This window comes from Heteronotia binoei, chromosome 1 (genome assembly GCF_032191835.1).
Source record: "Heteronotia binoei isolate CCM8104 ecotype False Entrance Well chromosome 1, APGP_CSIRO_Hbin_v1, whole genome shotgun sequence".
Classification (NCBI taxonomy): Eukaryota; Metazoa; Chordata; class Lepidosauria; order Squamata; family Gekkonidae; genus Heteronotia; species Heteronotia binoei.
Genome location: NC_083223.1, coordinates 11,325,546 through 11,341,719, shown reverse-complemented (window position 1 = coordinate 11,341,719; position 16,174 = coordinate 11,325,546). Strand labels below are relative to the sequence as shown.

The 16,174-nt window shown below is 48.8% G+C and overlaps 1 protein-coding gene across 1 annotated transcript in view; it reads left to right on the top strand.

The window, feature by feature from the left end:
* The window catches only part of MACROD2 (mono-ADP ribosylhydrolase 2), a 1,708,848-nt gene that overhangs the window by 1,542,682 nt on the left and 149,992 nt on the right, over positions 1-16,174 (top strand). The window contains exon 12 of the mRNA XM_060230846.1: positions 5,473-5,532. Coding sequence (XP_060086829.1) covers positions 5,473-5,532 — 60 coding nt within the window. The remainder of the gene's footprint in view (positions 1-5,472; positions 5,533-16,174) is intronic.

The window sequence follows — 16,174 nt, the reverse complement described above, 5'->3', positions numbered from 1 at the left end:
ACATGCTCAGCAATGTCATTGAATATCCATGAGTTCTCGTATTGTCAGAAAGGGAGAAAAGGACTTCTTTCTCAATCTTCTCTAGTTATTAGTGTGCTCTGGGGTCGACTTTCCGGAGCTAAGACAACAATGTGTGAGCCGGAGGCTAAAAGCCTGTGAGCTGGCTCACTCTAACTCAGCTTAGAGGGAACGCTGCTTCTGACCTACCCTGGGGTGGAGCCAAGCCAGGGAAAAAAAAAAAAGACCACACTTGCAAATAATCTTGTTTGTTTGGGGTTCTCTGTTGAAGGGAAATAACTTTACTTGTGCAACCAAATCCTCACGGTTATTTTTGTCACCCAGTGTTATAAAATCCTTAATCCATTGTTCTTTTAGGATGTCCACTGTTTATTTCTGACTCACTGCTGCCCTTCTGTATATTTATTTATTTCATTTTACTTCACTTTATACCAGGAGTGGGAAATCTCTTTTCTGCTGAGAGCCAATGGGATATTTATAACATCATTTGTGGGCCATACAAAATTATCAACTTAAAAAAGCAGTGCTCCACCGAAGGAGAACGATTCAGGCCGGCAAAATTAATGCAGATAATTGTTTTTCTATTTGAAGTCATGGGGAGAGCCTAATTCAGTGCACACACACACCCCACCCGGGCTGCTGCCCTCAGCAAATGCCTAGGTCCGGGCATATTAGACCATATTCCTTAATATTAGCATATAAGGCCACACCATCTGGGATAATCACATGCAAACTGAACTGACAGAAGCTGGTTCCCACCCCCTGCCCCTCCCTCCCTCCAGCTGCTCCTAGTAGACCTTTAAAGGTACCTACATACCCCAGTAGTAGGGTTGCCAAGTCCAATTCAAGAAATATCTGGGGACTTTGGGGGTGGAACCAGGAGACTTTGGGGGGTAGAGCAGGAGACCCTGGGGCGGAGCCAGGAGCAAGGGTGTGACAAGCATCATTGAACTCCAAAGGGAGTTCTGGCCATCACATTTTAAGGGACCGCACACCTTTTTAAATGCCTTCCTTCAACAGGAAACAATGAAGGATAGGGGCACTTTCTTTTGGGGCTCACAGAATTGGACCCCCTCGTCCAATTGTTTTGAAACGGGGGGTATTTTGAGGAGAAGCACTGGATGCTATACTGAAAATGTGGCGCCTCTATCTAAAAAAGCAGCCCCCCCCCCCCCCGAGCCCTCGATACCTGCAGATCAATTCCCCATTATTCTCTATGGGAATTATTCTCCATAGGGAATAATTGCCCAGTAGACATTTCCCCTCCCCCCCCCGGCCACTTTCTGCTGAACCTAAAGTTGGGCGGGGGGACTCTCTCTCACACTCCCACACTTACTGGGTCTGGTTCCTCCACAAGGACATCTGAGAAGAACAGGGGCTACGCTCCTCTCTCTCTCTCACACACACACACACACACTTAGTTGCTTTGAAATGAAAGCAAAACAAGCGGAGGGACTGTGCTGCTGACCCTTCCCATGAAGTACTTCCTGCTCAACTTTAAAGGCACACACACACATTTTGAAACAGACCTGTGTGCAGGTTTCTAAAGCTGTCCAAGACCTAGAGCTGCATGGTGGCTGAGGGGCCGGGGCTTGCCCCAATGGCCAGCTGGCTGGGGGCGGGGGGAAGCCTGTAAAACCAGGGGATCCCCCGCTGGGACCTGGGGATTTGGAAGCCTACCCAGCAGCAGTCCTTCACAATGGCCCTGGGGTAGGGTTGCCAATCACCAGGTGGGGGCAGGGGATCCCCCGGTTTGGAGGCCCTCCCCCGCTTCAGGGTTGTCAGAAAGCGGGGGGAGGGGAGGGAAATGTCTGCTGGGAACTCTATTATTCCCTATGGAGATTTATTCCCATAGAAAATAATAGAGAATTGATCTGCGTGTATCTGGGGCTCTGGGGGGGGCTGTTTTTTGAGGTAAAGGCACCAAATTTTCAGTATTGCATCCAGTGCCTCCCCCCAAAATACCCCCCAAGTTTCAAAAAGATTGGACCAGGGGGTCCAATTCTATGAGCCCCAAAAGAAGGTGCCCCTATCCTTCATTATTTCCTATGGAAGGAAGGCATCGAAAAGATGTGCCGTCCCTTTAAATGTGATGGCCAGAACTCCCTTTGGAGTTCAATGATGCTTGTCACAGCCTTGATCTTGGCTCCACCCCTAATGTCTCCTGGCTCCACCCCCAAAGTCTCCTGGCTCTACCCCCAAAGTCCCCAGATATTTCTTAAATTGGCAACCCTACCCGGGGGAGGGGGTGGTGGAGGCTCGGCCTAGCAATCCCCAAGGGCCAGACCAAGTGATCTTGAGGCCATAAACGGCCCTTGGGCCTGACGTTCCCCAGCTCTGTGTGTCAGGCCAGGTTTGTTTAAGTGTAGCCATAGATAAGCCATACAGTATTTTAAAAAGTGTAATTTAAGAATTAAAAATCACAGTATAGCAGAAGACGGCCACATTCCACCATGCAAGCTCAGACAAAGGGAACTCAGCGTGAGATAAGGCACAAAAGGAATCCACTAAGCCGAGGGTGTCGAACTCATTTGTTACGTGAACTGGATCTGACATAAATGAGACCTTGTCAGGCCGGACCATATGTGTCACAAAGTGTAGTGCCAGGAAGCTGAGATATAAGCTTAGCGTTCATTGGCTTTCTTTGTACCTCTCCCATGGGATCCAGAGGACTGGGCAAAGGAAGCTCTGACTATTTCCTCCCTTCCCCCAGAGGACCAGGAGCCTCAGCCAATAGAAGGAACAGAGGCTTGGCTCAGTAGCTCAGCGTGCAATTGAGAGAGCCTGGCAAAGCAAGTCATTTCTCCTCCCCAAGGGAGGAGCCTCAGCCAATGGACAAAATAGAGGCTTTTCTCTGTAGCTCTTATGTGATTGAGCAAGCCTGGAAAAGCAAGCTGTGATATACACACACACATATATTGGCCACTGTGTGACACAGAGTGTTGGACTGGATGGGCCATTGGCCTGATCCAACACGGCTTCTCTTATGTTCTTATGTGACACAGAGTGTTGGACTGGATGGGCCACTGGCCTGACCCAACATGGCTTCTCTTATGACACAGAGTGTTGGACTGGATAGGCCACTGGCCTGATCCAACATGGCTTCTGTTATGTTCTTATGTGACACAGAGTGTTGGACTGGATGGGCCACTGGCCGGATCCAACATGGCTTCTCTTACGTACTTATGTGACACAGAGTGTTGGACTGGATGAGCCATTGGCCTTATCCAACATGGCTTCTCTTATGTTCTTATGAATGAAGGATTCCACAATACAGCTTTTACATAGGATATTTTAAGAGTCATCTTACTTTCAGAGATGGCTGAATGTTTCACTAGTCGTTTTAAAAGAATTTTTTTTCTCTGGCTCTTTCGCACTTTGGTTGGGGGGGGGGGGGGTAGGAGAAGTACGGGACAACGAATCAACCACTGCCAAATATGGCTGTCAAAGAAACGTTGACCTGAAGGTTTCTTGAGGAAACGGCCCCTCTTCCGGGCTGTTGTTAGCACATCGCGTGTGATCACATATGACCTCCTTGGAACGGCCAGTGTATTGAGAGAATGAGGCAGATCGAACCGAGCGGAGCACTTGAACCCCAGATGGTGAACATTTCTGTCTCCCATCTCTTTGAAGGGAGTACAGCCCTGCAAGGTAGGTCAGGCATAGTGTGGGTTACTGGTCTGAGGTCACCCGGTGAGCTTCCGAGGTGGCAGAGCGGCGATTTGGTCTGACCCTCCTATATCCTTATAATACGGTGAGCTTTGGTTCCAGAGACATAATCACGTACTCAAAGAAGAGGACGTTTGAAACACGCAAATATAAGGAAACCTAGGAAGCGTGTTACCACGTTATTGAATCTATGCATATGGACAATCAACAGAAAAACAACCTTTGATTCATTCTTCTAAGCCTAAGCTTAATACAAGGACTGTTGTCTTGGTGTCAGTCAAGTATACTGCAAACTTTGCATGTTGCATATGGAAGTAATTGCTGTTGAAACCTGGCAAACCTTGCATGTTTTTCTTAGAAGTATTGCCGTTAAAACGTTGATTGTGGCGTTTTCCTTTTAAACGCCAAGATAAATCCTCAATATATTGCAGAGTGCGATTAAGCACTGATATCATGTTTGCGGAGAGTATGTAATTCTTGTATTAAGCTGTGTTACAGGAGTTGTAACTGTTCTTTGTACAGTAATTTTTCACAGCCTCCTGCGTTTTTCTCCTCCTATATCCTAGTCTGACTTTCTAACCACTACACCAGGGGTCCCCAAGTGGTGCCCGAGGGCATCATGGTGCTAGCCAGCACCTTTCCTGGTGGCCGCCAGGTGTTTTTAAGGTGGACCATCCCAGGTGGGGCCTTGGCCCAGGAAAGCTTGAGAGAGGTGGTTGACTCCACCTCCTGCGGCAGACATTTTGGGGACGCACTATTTTGTGGCTGGCTCCGCCTCCTGTGGAACCATTTTGTGGATGCACTATTTTGCGGCTGGCTCTGCTTCACCCAGCACTCATTTTGTGGATACGCTTTTTTGTGGCTGGCTCCGCCTCCTGTGGCACCCATTTTGTGAATGTGCTCTTTTGTGGCTGGCTCCGCCTCCTGCGGCACCCATTTTGCGGATGTGCTGTTTTGCGACTGGCTCTGCCTCCTGCGGCACCCATTTTGTGGATGTACTATTCTGCAGCTGGTTCTGCCTCCTGCAGCAGCCATTTTGTGGATGTGCTATTTTGTGGCTGGCTCCGCCTCCTGCGGCACCCATTTTGTGAATGTGCTCTTTTGTGGCTGGCTCCGCCTCCTGCGGCACCCATTTTGTGGATGTGCTATTCTGCAGCTGGTTCTGCCTCCTGCAGCAGCCATTTTGTAGATGCGCTATTTTGTGGCTGGCTCCGCCTCCTGTGGCACCCATTTTGTGAATGTGCTCTTTTGTGGCTGGCTCTGCCTCCTACGGCACCCATTTTGTGGATGTGCTCTTTTGTGGCTGGCTCTGCCTCCTGCGGCACCCATTTTGTGGATGTGCTCTTTTGTGGCTGGCTCTGCCTCCTGCGGCACCCATTTTGTGGATGTACTATTCTGCAGCTGGTTCTGCCTCCTGCAGCAGCCATTTTGTAGATGCGCTATTTTGTGGCTGGCTCCGCCTCCTACGGCACCCATTTTGTGGATGTGCTATTTTGTGGCTGGCTCTGCCTCCTACGGCACCCATTTTGTGGATGTGCTATTTTGTGGCTATCTCCGCCTTCTGCGGCACCCATTCTGTGGATGCACCTACTGCACTGTGCCAGAATCCCAAACGTGTGCCTGGGATCATACAGGCTGGGGACCTCTGCTCTACACCCTCCTGGTTCTTGCTAGTTTCCAAACCTGTCCAAAATGCCCTACCTTGGCCACAGTTAACTCTAACGCTGCCCATTTCGCGGTGCACCTATTTCATAACTTCATTTCATTTCATTTTTTTGTCTCCAGCAGGTGACAGTGACACGGAACCCAAACGCAGCGCAGATGAAATTGAGAATCAAGATGCAGGTTCGTTTCTCCCTTTTTTGTCCTGAGCTCACTCGAAAGCGTTCCATCAGTCCGGCTCCCTTTCCCTCGGCGAACAATAACCCCCAGTCAATGCTATTGACTGAAAACGTTTGTACGTTTTCACCAGATTAAATCGGGGGGGGGGGGGAGGGCCTGTGTGGCTCTCCCCTTGGAGACCACGGCTCTATTCATTATGAATGAGTCCTGTTCCCCTTCCAGCTCAGGAATGCAGCCGTTCCTGTTAGCTAGCAGTGCGGCCCGCTTCTTAAAGTGGAATCGATCCTGGGAATGCTTTAAATGGGGAGGGAGGGGGAGAATGTTTTGCGGCAGGGTATCGTATAAGGCACTTACGCTTCAAAGGGACCAAAGGAATGTGGAGAGAAGGTACGCTGAATGAGACGAAGGACTTCGTCTGCCTTTAATAGCCTTGCGCCTTGGAGATCCATTTTAAGAAAAGAAAAAAAAAGGTTTTCCACAACTCGCTTTTACGAATCAGCTTAGAGACATTTCAGAGTCTGGCTGCAAACCCCCAAACCACGAAAGAAGAAGCCGAAGTTCCTAGAAAGGAGAAAAGAATGAATATTTCTCTTACTGGGGGAATAAGGTTGCCAACTTCCAGGTGGGGGAAGGGGATCCCTTGGTTTGGAGCCCCCCCCCCCGCTTCAGGGTCATCAGAAAGCAGGCGGGAGGGAAATATATGCTGGGCACTCCATTATTACCTATGGAGACCAATTCTCAAATGGCAGGGGTGTGGAACACATTTGTTATGAGGGCTGGATCTGAAGAAGGAAGTCCTTCTTCACCCAAAGGCTGATTAACGTGTGGAATTCACTGCCACAGGAGGTGGCAGTGGCTACAAGCATAGCCAGCTTTAAGAGGGGATTGGATAAAAATATGGAGCAGAGGTCCATTAGTGGCTATTAGCCACGGTATATATATGTGTGTGGGGGGTGTACATATATGTGTGTATATGTATGTATGTATATGTGTGTGTGTGTATAAACACACACACACACACATATATTGGCCACTGTGTGACACAGAGTGTTGGACTGGATGGGCCATTGGCCTGGTCCAACATGGCTTCTCTTATGTTCTTACGTGACACTGTTGGACTGGATGGGCCATTGGCCTGTTCCAACATGGCTTCTCTTATGTTCTTATGACTTAAATGAGACTTTGTTGGACTGTGTACCTATTTAAGATTAGGTAGCAGCGATATAAACTTTTTAAAGGACACAGACAAACACGGCTAAAGATTTTTTAAAAAACAAAACATGCTTAAAAAACATGAGCACTTGCTGATCTTAAAGGTGCTTTCTTTATATTTCTCCCATGTAATCCTGGGAACTGGGCAAAGGAAGCTCTGGCTCTTTCCCTTCCTTCCCCAGGGGACCAGGAGGGGGAGGAGCCTCAGCCAGTTGAAGGACGAGAGACTCGGCTCAGTAGCTCTGCTGTGCGATTGAGAGAGCCTGGCAAAGCAAGCTGAGATGCAGAAGGAAGCAAGAGAGAGGGAGAAGGAAGCAGATGCTCAGGAGCCTGATAGGAGCCCTCCAGGGACATGATTCGACCTCCAGGCCGCATGTTTGACACCCCTGTCATAGGGTATAATGTAGAATTCATCTGTGGGTATCTGAGGCTCAGGGGGGGCTGTTTTTTTGAGGTAGAGGCACCAAATTTACAACGTAGCATCTGGTGCCTCTCCCCAAAATACCTTCCAAGTTTCAAAAGGATCGGACCAGGGGGTCCAATTCTGTGAGTCCCCAAAGAAGGTGCCCCTATCCTTCATTATTTCCAATGGAAGGAAGGCATTTAAAAGGTGTGCGGTCTCTTTAAATGTGATGGCCAGAATTCCCTTTGGAGTTCATTGATGTTTGTCACAACCTTGCTCCTGGCTCCACCCCCAATGTCTCCTGCCTCCATCCCCAAAGTCCCTAGATATTTCTTGTATTGAACTTCTTCACCCAAAGGGTGATGAACACACGGAATTCACTGCCACAGGAGGTGGTGGCGGCTACAAGCATAGCCAGCTTCAAGAGGGGATTGGATAAACATCTGGAGCAGAGGTCCATCAGTAGCTATTAGCCACATCTTATTGTTGGAACTCTCTGTCTGGGGCAGTGATGCTCTGTATTCTTGTGCTGGGGGGGGGCAACAGTGGGAGGGCGTCTAGTGTCCTGGCCCCATTGGTGGACCTCCTAATGGCACCTGTTTGTTTGTTTTTTGCCACTGTGTGACACAGAGTGTTGGACTGGATGGGCCATTGGCCTGATCCAGCATGGCTTCTCTTATGTTCTTATGTGACACAGAGTGTTGGGCTGGATGGGCCATTGGCCTGATCCAGCATGGCTTCTCTTATGTTCTTATGTGACACAGAGTGTTGGACTGGATGGGCCGTTGGCCTCATCCAACATGGCTTCTCTTATGTTCTTATGTGACACAGAGTGTTGGACTGGATGGGCCATTGGCCTGATCCAGCATGGCTTCTCTTATGTTCTTATGTGACACAGAGTGTTGGGCTGGATGGGCCATTGGCCTGATCCAGCATGGCTTCTCTTATGTTCTTATGTGACACAGAGTGTTGGACTGGATGGGCCATTGGCCTGATCCAGCATGGCTTCTCTTATGTTCTTATGTGACACAGAGTGTTGGGCTGGATGGGCCGTTGGCCTCATCCAACATGGCTTCTCTTAAGTTCTTATGTGACACAGAGTGTTGCACTGGATGGGCCATTGGCTGGATTCAACATGGCTTCTCTTATGTTCTTATGGCAACCCTACGGGGGAAGGGAATCACAGAAACACAGAGCTGGAAGGAACCACAAGGGTTATCTAGCTTGAACCCCATGCACAATGCAGGAAATTCACAATTACCTCCCCGCCCCCCTACACACTCTCCCAGTGACCCTGCTCCAATGCCCAGAAGAAGGCAAAAGGCCACCAGGATCCCTGGGCCAATCTGGAGGAAAATTCCTTCCTTACCCGAATCAGCGTTTGATTGGCCGCAAGAATCCAGGACTGTCTCATGTCTTCCTGTCCTCCCTCTCATGATCTACCTAAATCAACAGAACCAGCATTGCTGTCAAGTTGCCATCTGGCCTCTACTGAAACGCTTCCAAGGAAGGAGAGCCCACCAGCTCCCGAGGAAGCCTGTTCCACTGAGGAACCACCCTGTTGGTGGTTCCTCACCATGATTACATGAAGCTGCCTTATACTAAACCAGATCTTTAGTCCATCAAAGTCAGTACTGACTACTCGGACCGGCCATGATTCTCCATGGTGGAGGTCTTTCACATAACCTACTTGTCAGTCCTCAGGGAAATCAACCCTGACTGTTCCCTGGAAGGTCAGATGCTGAAGCTGAAGCTCGAATCCTTTGGCCACCCAATAAGAAGGGAGCCCTCACTGGAGAAGACCCTGATGCTGGGAAAGACAGAAGGCAAAAGAAGAAGGGGATGGCAAAAGAGGAGATGACTGGACAGCATTACTGATGTGACTAATATGAAATCAACTCAGACTGTTCCCTGGAAGGTCAGATGCTGAAGCTGAAGCTCAAATCCTTTGGCCACCCAATGAGAAGGGAGCCCTCACTGGAGAAAACTCTTGAGAGTCCCTTGGACTGCAAGAAGATCCAGTCAGTCAATCCTAAGGGAAATCAGCCCTGACTGTTCCCTGGAAGGTCAGATGCTGAAGCTGAAGATCAAATCCTTTGGCCACCCAATGAGAAGGGAGCCCTCACTGGAGAAGGCCCTGATGCTGGAAAAGACAGAAGGCAAAAGAAGAAGGGGGCGGCAAAAGAGGAGATGACTGGACAGCATTACTGATGTGACTAACATGAAATCAACCCAGACTGTTCCCTGGAAGGTCAGATGCTGAAGCTGAAGCTCAAATACTTTGGCCACCCAATGAGAAGGGAGCACTCACTGGAGAAGACCCTGATGCTGGGAAAGACAGAAGGTAAAAGAAGAAGGGGACGGCAAAAGATGAGATGGCTGGACAATGTTACTGATGTAACAAACATGAATTTGAGCAGACTTCAGAGGATGGTGGAAGACAGGAGGGCCTGGCATGACTTGGTCCATGGGGTTGCAAAGAGTCGGACTCGACTGTGCGACTGAACAACAAAAACTTGTCATCTAACTGGAGATGCAGGGGATTGAACCTGGAATCTTCTGCATGCAAAGCAGATGCTCTTCCACTGAGCCACCGCCCATCCTAATCATAATCTGGCTGCATTTATTTATTTATATTTATTTAATTGAATTTATATCCCGCCCTCCCCACCGAAGCAGGCTCAAGGCGGCTCACAATACATAAGGTAAAGGTAGTCCCCTGTGCAAGCACCAGTCGTTTCCGACTCTGGGGTGACGTTGCTTTCACGTTTTCACGGCAGGCTTTTTATGGGGTGGTTTGCCATTGCCTTCCCCAGTCATCTACACTTCCCCCTCCAGGAAACTGGTTACTCTTTTGACCGACCTCGGAAGGATGGAAGGCAGAGTCAACCTGGAGCCAGCTACCTGAACCCAGCTTCCACCGGGACCGAACTCAGGTCATGAGCAGAGCTTAGGACTGCAGTACTGCAGCTTTACCACTCTGTGCCATGGGGCTCAACACAATACATAGCTTACAATAATAATTAAAAAAGACCCATTCACGTTAAAAACATTAAAAAGTTTTAAAATAATGTGGTGCTAGTTTTGATACAGATTTAAGATGGCATTCAGTGATCTTAAACATCCGTTGGATCTAGCTTCTCAATGGTGGTTGTCAGCATTTCAATGAAATGCTAAGTGAAACAGTGTCGTCTTACAAACTTTGTGGAACTGGGCAAGGCCCCGCAAGGCTCTGACCCCCCTCAGGCAGTTGGTTCTACCAATGAGGGGCGGCCACTGAAAAGGCTCTTTCTCGCATTGTTTTCAGTCTTGCCTTCCCCGGCCAAGGGATCAAGTTTTGAGAATGGGTTTAGTTCGGGCGTTTTCGCACAGAGCTTACCCCTGGAGCGACGTCCCTCTTCACCGCGCAGCGTCTGCGCGGATTTCGCACCAACTGCTCCGGAGAACCAGGAAGAGCCGCGAAGTGCCGAGCCTTTTGCGTCGCAAATGTAAACCGCTAAAACGCAGTTTACGTTAGCGACGCGCAGTGAAGAGGGAAGTCGCTCCGGGGTAAGCTCTGTGCAAAAACGCCCTTCCTTTCCTCTTGACCCTTGGTTATTATTTTCTTATTTATTAAAATTTGAGGGGGGAGAGAGATTAAATAAGATTTCTAACTGAAACCACCTTTGTGATTCTCCTCACAGGAAAATTAGTGCTTTAACACAATGGTCCCCAACCTTTTTAGCACCAGGGACTGGTTTTGTGGAAGGCAATTTTTCCGTGGACCGGGGAAGGGGTGCAATGGTTTCAGGATGATACAATTATGCACTTTATTTTGGTGTGGTGGTTAAGTGGGCAGACTCTTATCCGGGAGAACCGGGTTTGATTCCCCACTCCTCCACTTGCACCTGCTGGAATGGCCTTGGGTCAGCCATAGCTCTGGCAGAGCTGTCCTTGAAAGGTCAGTTTCTGGGAGAGCTCTCTCAGCCCCACCCACCTTACAGGGTGTCTGTTGTGGGGGAGGAAAGGAAAGGAGATTGTGAGCCGCTGTCTGAGATTCGGAGTGGAGGGCAGGATATAAATCCAATGTTGTTGCCTTCTTCTTATTATTACTACATAGTAATACATAATGAAATAATTATAAAACTCACGGCCCGGTTGCTAGCAGGCCACGGACCGGGGGTTGGGGACTCCTCCTTTAATACATATTTTGTTGGAGTGTCCTCTTTATATTAGCCTTAAAATTAGTGTTTTTAACACAGTCCCTAGATAATTTGTCATCTTTGGGTGCTTTCGCACGGCCTAAATAATCCATTCAAATGCAATTTGCTATTCGATTGTACTGTGTGAAATGGAAAAAACCTACTTGAAAATAGCCGCCACGGATGGCTCCGACTCCTTTTTCTTCGTTTTTACCTGACAAATTTCCTGTTTCCCCCCATCGATTCAGTATTGTGTCCATATGATGCCACTAAGCAGATGGGGTTTTGACTTTTAGTCAAGAAGCTTTCATTTATTATTTATTTATTTGTTATGAATTTAATTTATATCCTGCCCTCCCCGCCGAAGGGTCGACACAAGCGCATCAGTGTGACCGATAAAATCGACGTCAATAAAAACATAAGACATAAGAACAATTTTAAAACACTTGCATGTGCTACTTTCATTATTTCAGGCAGCGACTGAATTCTGGTGGTTAGCTGTGCTCAGAGGTCTCAGGATCGCCACAGTGGGGTGAGGTAGGCCACTGTTGGTGTTCTTACGGGCCAGTCCCGTTGCTGCAGATGTTACCATCATGTAAATGCCTGGAAAAAGAGTGCCGTCTCGCAGGCCCTGCGGAACTGGGAAAGCTCTCGCAGGGCCCTGTGCTGATGCGCCCGAGCTTAAGAGGGTAGTCTTTAGCGACGCGAAGAATGAAGGTTGCACACAGTAGTGTTAAAACCACTATATACAATTTATTTACACCTCTCACTCTCCAATCCGACAGAATGCTCCGCTGCTCTCCAACTTCCATAACCCGCACATAGCAAAGTGTCTTTGTACATTTATACATCAGGTAACCAATCAGCTTCCTGCTGAGTCATGCTGACTGTGCTCTGGGCTGATGCAACCTGGCACCCAGCCACCTCCTGTCATTTAGATGATCTAGCCTGGCAGGTCAGTTTCACTTTCCCAGCATGTGCTAGAAAACTGTCAAGACTATTTACATATAAGCGACACCCTGACCTCCTCCAGCAACTCATTCCACCAGCTAGGGGCAGCAACGGAGAAGGCCTTGGCTCTCGTTTTGAGCCTCACTTCTCTGATGCTGGGGACTCTCAATAGGTTTTGAGACCCGGACCGAACTGCTCGCTGGGGCATATGCAGGGAAAGGCGGTCCCTAAGGTATGCAGGACCCTGGCCGTACAGGGCTTTAAAGGTAATGACCAGCACCTTGAATCCGGTAACCTGTCGGTAGCCAGTGCAGTGCTTTCAGCACAGGCTGAATGTGTTTAATTCAGCATAGGCTGAATTAATCAGATTGAAGGAAAGGAAGGTCAGGGTTGTAGCAGGAGAGGTCTGGAGAGCTTCTGGGATTACGGCTATTCTCCGGACAACAGAGGTGAGTTCCTGTTGAGAAAATGGCTGCTTTTAGGGTTGCCAAGTCCAATTAAAGAAATATCTGGGGACTTTGGGGGTGGAGCCAGGAGACTTTGGGGGGTGGAGCCAGGAGACATTAGGGGTGGAGCCAGGATCAAGGCTGTGTCAAGCATAATTGAACTCCAAAGGGACTTCGGGCCAACGCATTTAAAGGAAAGGCACACCTTTTCAATTCCTTCCTTCCATAGGAAATAATGAAGGATAGGGGTACCTTCTTTTGGGGCTCATAGAATTGGACCCCCTGGTCCAATCTTTTTGAAACTTGGGGGATATTTTGGGGAGAGGCACTAGATGCTATACTGAAAATTTGGTACCTTTACCCCAAAAAACAGCCCCCACAGGGCCCCAGATACCCGCGGATCAATTCTCCATGATTTTCTATGGGAATAAATCTCCATAGGGAATAATAGAGTTCCCAGCAGACATTTCCCTCCCCTCCCCCCGCTTTCTGACGACCCTGAAGCGGGGGGGAGGGCCCCCAAACCGGTGGATCCCCTGCCCCCACCTGGGGATTGGCAACCCTAGCTGCTTTGGAGGGTGGGCTGTATGGTATTGTAGCCTCCTGAGGCCCCTCCCCTCCCCAAACCGGGTCCTCTTCATGTCCCACCCCCCAAGTCTCCAGAAAATTCCCAACCAAGTCAGTAACCCCAATTTCTCATTGATTTGCTTTTGGCTCCATTGGACCATTATCAAAAAGCATAATGTTGCTTAAGGAAACGTAACTGCAAAGCCCGTGACTTCAAGATTCCAACTCCGGCGCTACTCAGTAGCCTCGCTTCAAAGACCAGTTATGTCAGTCTGCAGTAGAACGGAAGCATCTTGAAGACCAACTTCACTTTGACTCTCAACAGGGCTTTTTTTTGTAGCAGGGACCTCCTTTGCATATCAGGCCACACCCCCATGATGTAGCCAATCCTCCAAGAGCTTACAGGGCTCTTAGAACAGGGCCTACTGTAAGCTGTAGGAGGATTGGCTACATTGGGGGGGCGGGTCTAATAGGCAAAGGAGTTCCTGCTACAAAAAAAGCCCTGGATCTCATATCTTAAGAGCCCCATGGCGCAGAGTGGTAAAGCTGCAGTACTGCTGTCGGAGCCCTCTGCTCACAACCAGAGTACGATCCCGGTGAAAGCTGGTTCTGGTAACCGGCTATAGGTCGACTCAGCCTTCCATCCTTCCGAGGTGGGTAAAATGAGTTCCCAGCTTGCTGGGGGGAAAGTGTAGATGACTGGAGAAGGCAATGGCAAACCACCCCATAAAAAGTCTGCCATGAAAATGTTGTGAAAGCAACGTCACCCCAGAGTCGGAAACAACTGGTGCTTGCACAGCGGACTACTTTTACCTTTTACTCATATCTTTTTGGTTTCTAAGGTGCTACAGGTCTTGAATCCAGTCGTCAGCCAAAGTTGTTTTTCATGGTCCTCAAACAGCAAACGCTGTCCAAGAGCCAGTTTGGTGTAGTGGTGAAGTGCGCTGACTCTTATCTGGGAGAACCGGCTTTGATTCCCCACTCCTCCACTTGCAGCTGCTGGAATGGCCTTGGGTCAGCCATAGCTCTCGTAGGAGTTGTCCTTGAAAGGGCAGCTTCTGTCAGACCTCTCTCAGCCCCACCCACCTCACAGGGTGTCTGTTGTGGAGGAGGAAGGTAAAGGAGATTGTAAGCCGCTCTGAGACTCTGAGATTCGTAGCAGAGGGCAGGATATAAATCCAATCTCTCCTTTCTTCATCTTCTTCTTTCATATCCTCCTAACCAGCACTACCTTCTGTTGCCGGCCCACATTTAATTCCGGTTGCAAGGCCTCGTCTTTTGGTGAAAACTTTTCTATCAGCTCCGAAGGCTTTCGTTAATACCTGGAAGCTTCAGTGGGTGAGCCCCTATGACTCAAGGCAGCCGAGCGGAGCCGTCAGGCCCCCCGGCCCCCGCGAGGGAGTCGTTTGGTCTTCGCAGACCGCATTGTGGCTTTTTGTAAAGAGTCAAATTTTATGTTACAGCAAAATCCCCTCTGTCCCTACCTTTGGTTATGGTCTGGAGGAGAAACACTGTACGCGGGAAAGCGATCGCCGTTTGGCCCTAGAATCCCACCAACTCCGATTATTCCGCCGCGTATTCATAGCAGCAGCCCTTTTCGCGATGCTTTGGGATTTAAGCTGGCTTTTATCTACCTGCCTTCATTGATAATGGCTCCTTTATGCTTGCTTTACCACGGATCGTCACATGTGCAGTCATGGGCTTCGTTTTCATTTGGGCTAGTATAGAATTCGTTTTGCAGTATTCGCACTCACAGGCTTGGCGGTCCGAGATCTTATTTATTTAACGTGTCTATTTATTGCATTCCATTTTGAACATTGGTTGCATACATGCGCCTTTCCTATATTTGTGCCTATTTCTCCACCTTGTCTCCAGCCACGTGGACGGGTTTAATGCTTTCCCAAATTAAAGTCATTTTATTTCCAGTCTCGGCTCTGAACAGGTGTGGTTAGGATTTGAAGATACGCGGCCGTGCAAAAAGATGACAGCCAAAGGTTGCACTGCGGAGATTTTTTACTGCATCAAAAATGAACATGGGATAGAGAAGATAGAGAAAAGTACTTTTCTCCCTTTCTCACAATACGAGAACTTACGGGCGCTCAATGCAATTGCTGAGCAGTCGGGTTAGAACGGATAAAAGCAAGTACTTCTTCACCCAAAGGGTGATTAATGCATGGAATTCACTGCCACAGGAGGTGGCGGCTACAAGCATAGCCAGCTTCAAGAAGGGATTGGATAAGCAAATGGAGCAGAGGTCCATCAGTGGCTATTAGCCACAGCGTATTGTTGGAACTCTCTGTCTGGGGCAAGTGATGATCTGTATTCTTCGTGCTTGGCGAGGGGACAGTGGGAGAGCTTCTAGTGTCCTGGCCCCAGGACAGAAGAACCAGATTTGATCCCCCACTCCTCCACATACAGCCAGCTGGGTGACCCTGGGTGAGTCACAGCTCTCTCGGAACTCTCTCAGCTCCGTCTACCTCACAGGGTGTGTGTTGTGGGGAGAGGAAGGGATGGCTCTAGGATGACTTCAGGTAGCGAAAGTCAGTTTATAAGATGCTTTTCCTTCTTCATCTTCTTCTATGTCTTCTTCGTCTTCATCTTCTTTGTTTTCTTCATCTTCTTCTTTGTCTCCTTCGTTTCCTTCATCATCTTCTTTGTTTTCTTCAAACTTCTTCTTCAACGTCGTCTTCTTCTTCTTGGTCTTCTCGGTCTTCTTCATCTTCTTGGTCTTCTTCGTCTTCTGCTGCTGCTGCCTTGGGTGCTTTGACAGCTGTCTTCTCAGAGCTGTTTGCGCTCTTTTTTTGCTTGCAGCTATGCCTCAGAGATTTCTTCATACCTCCTGGCCTCTGGTAAGTGGGTTTCCTCTCCAGCCTGCCCCTGTCACG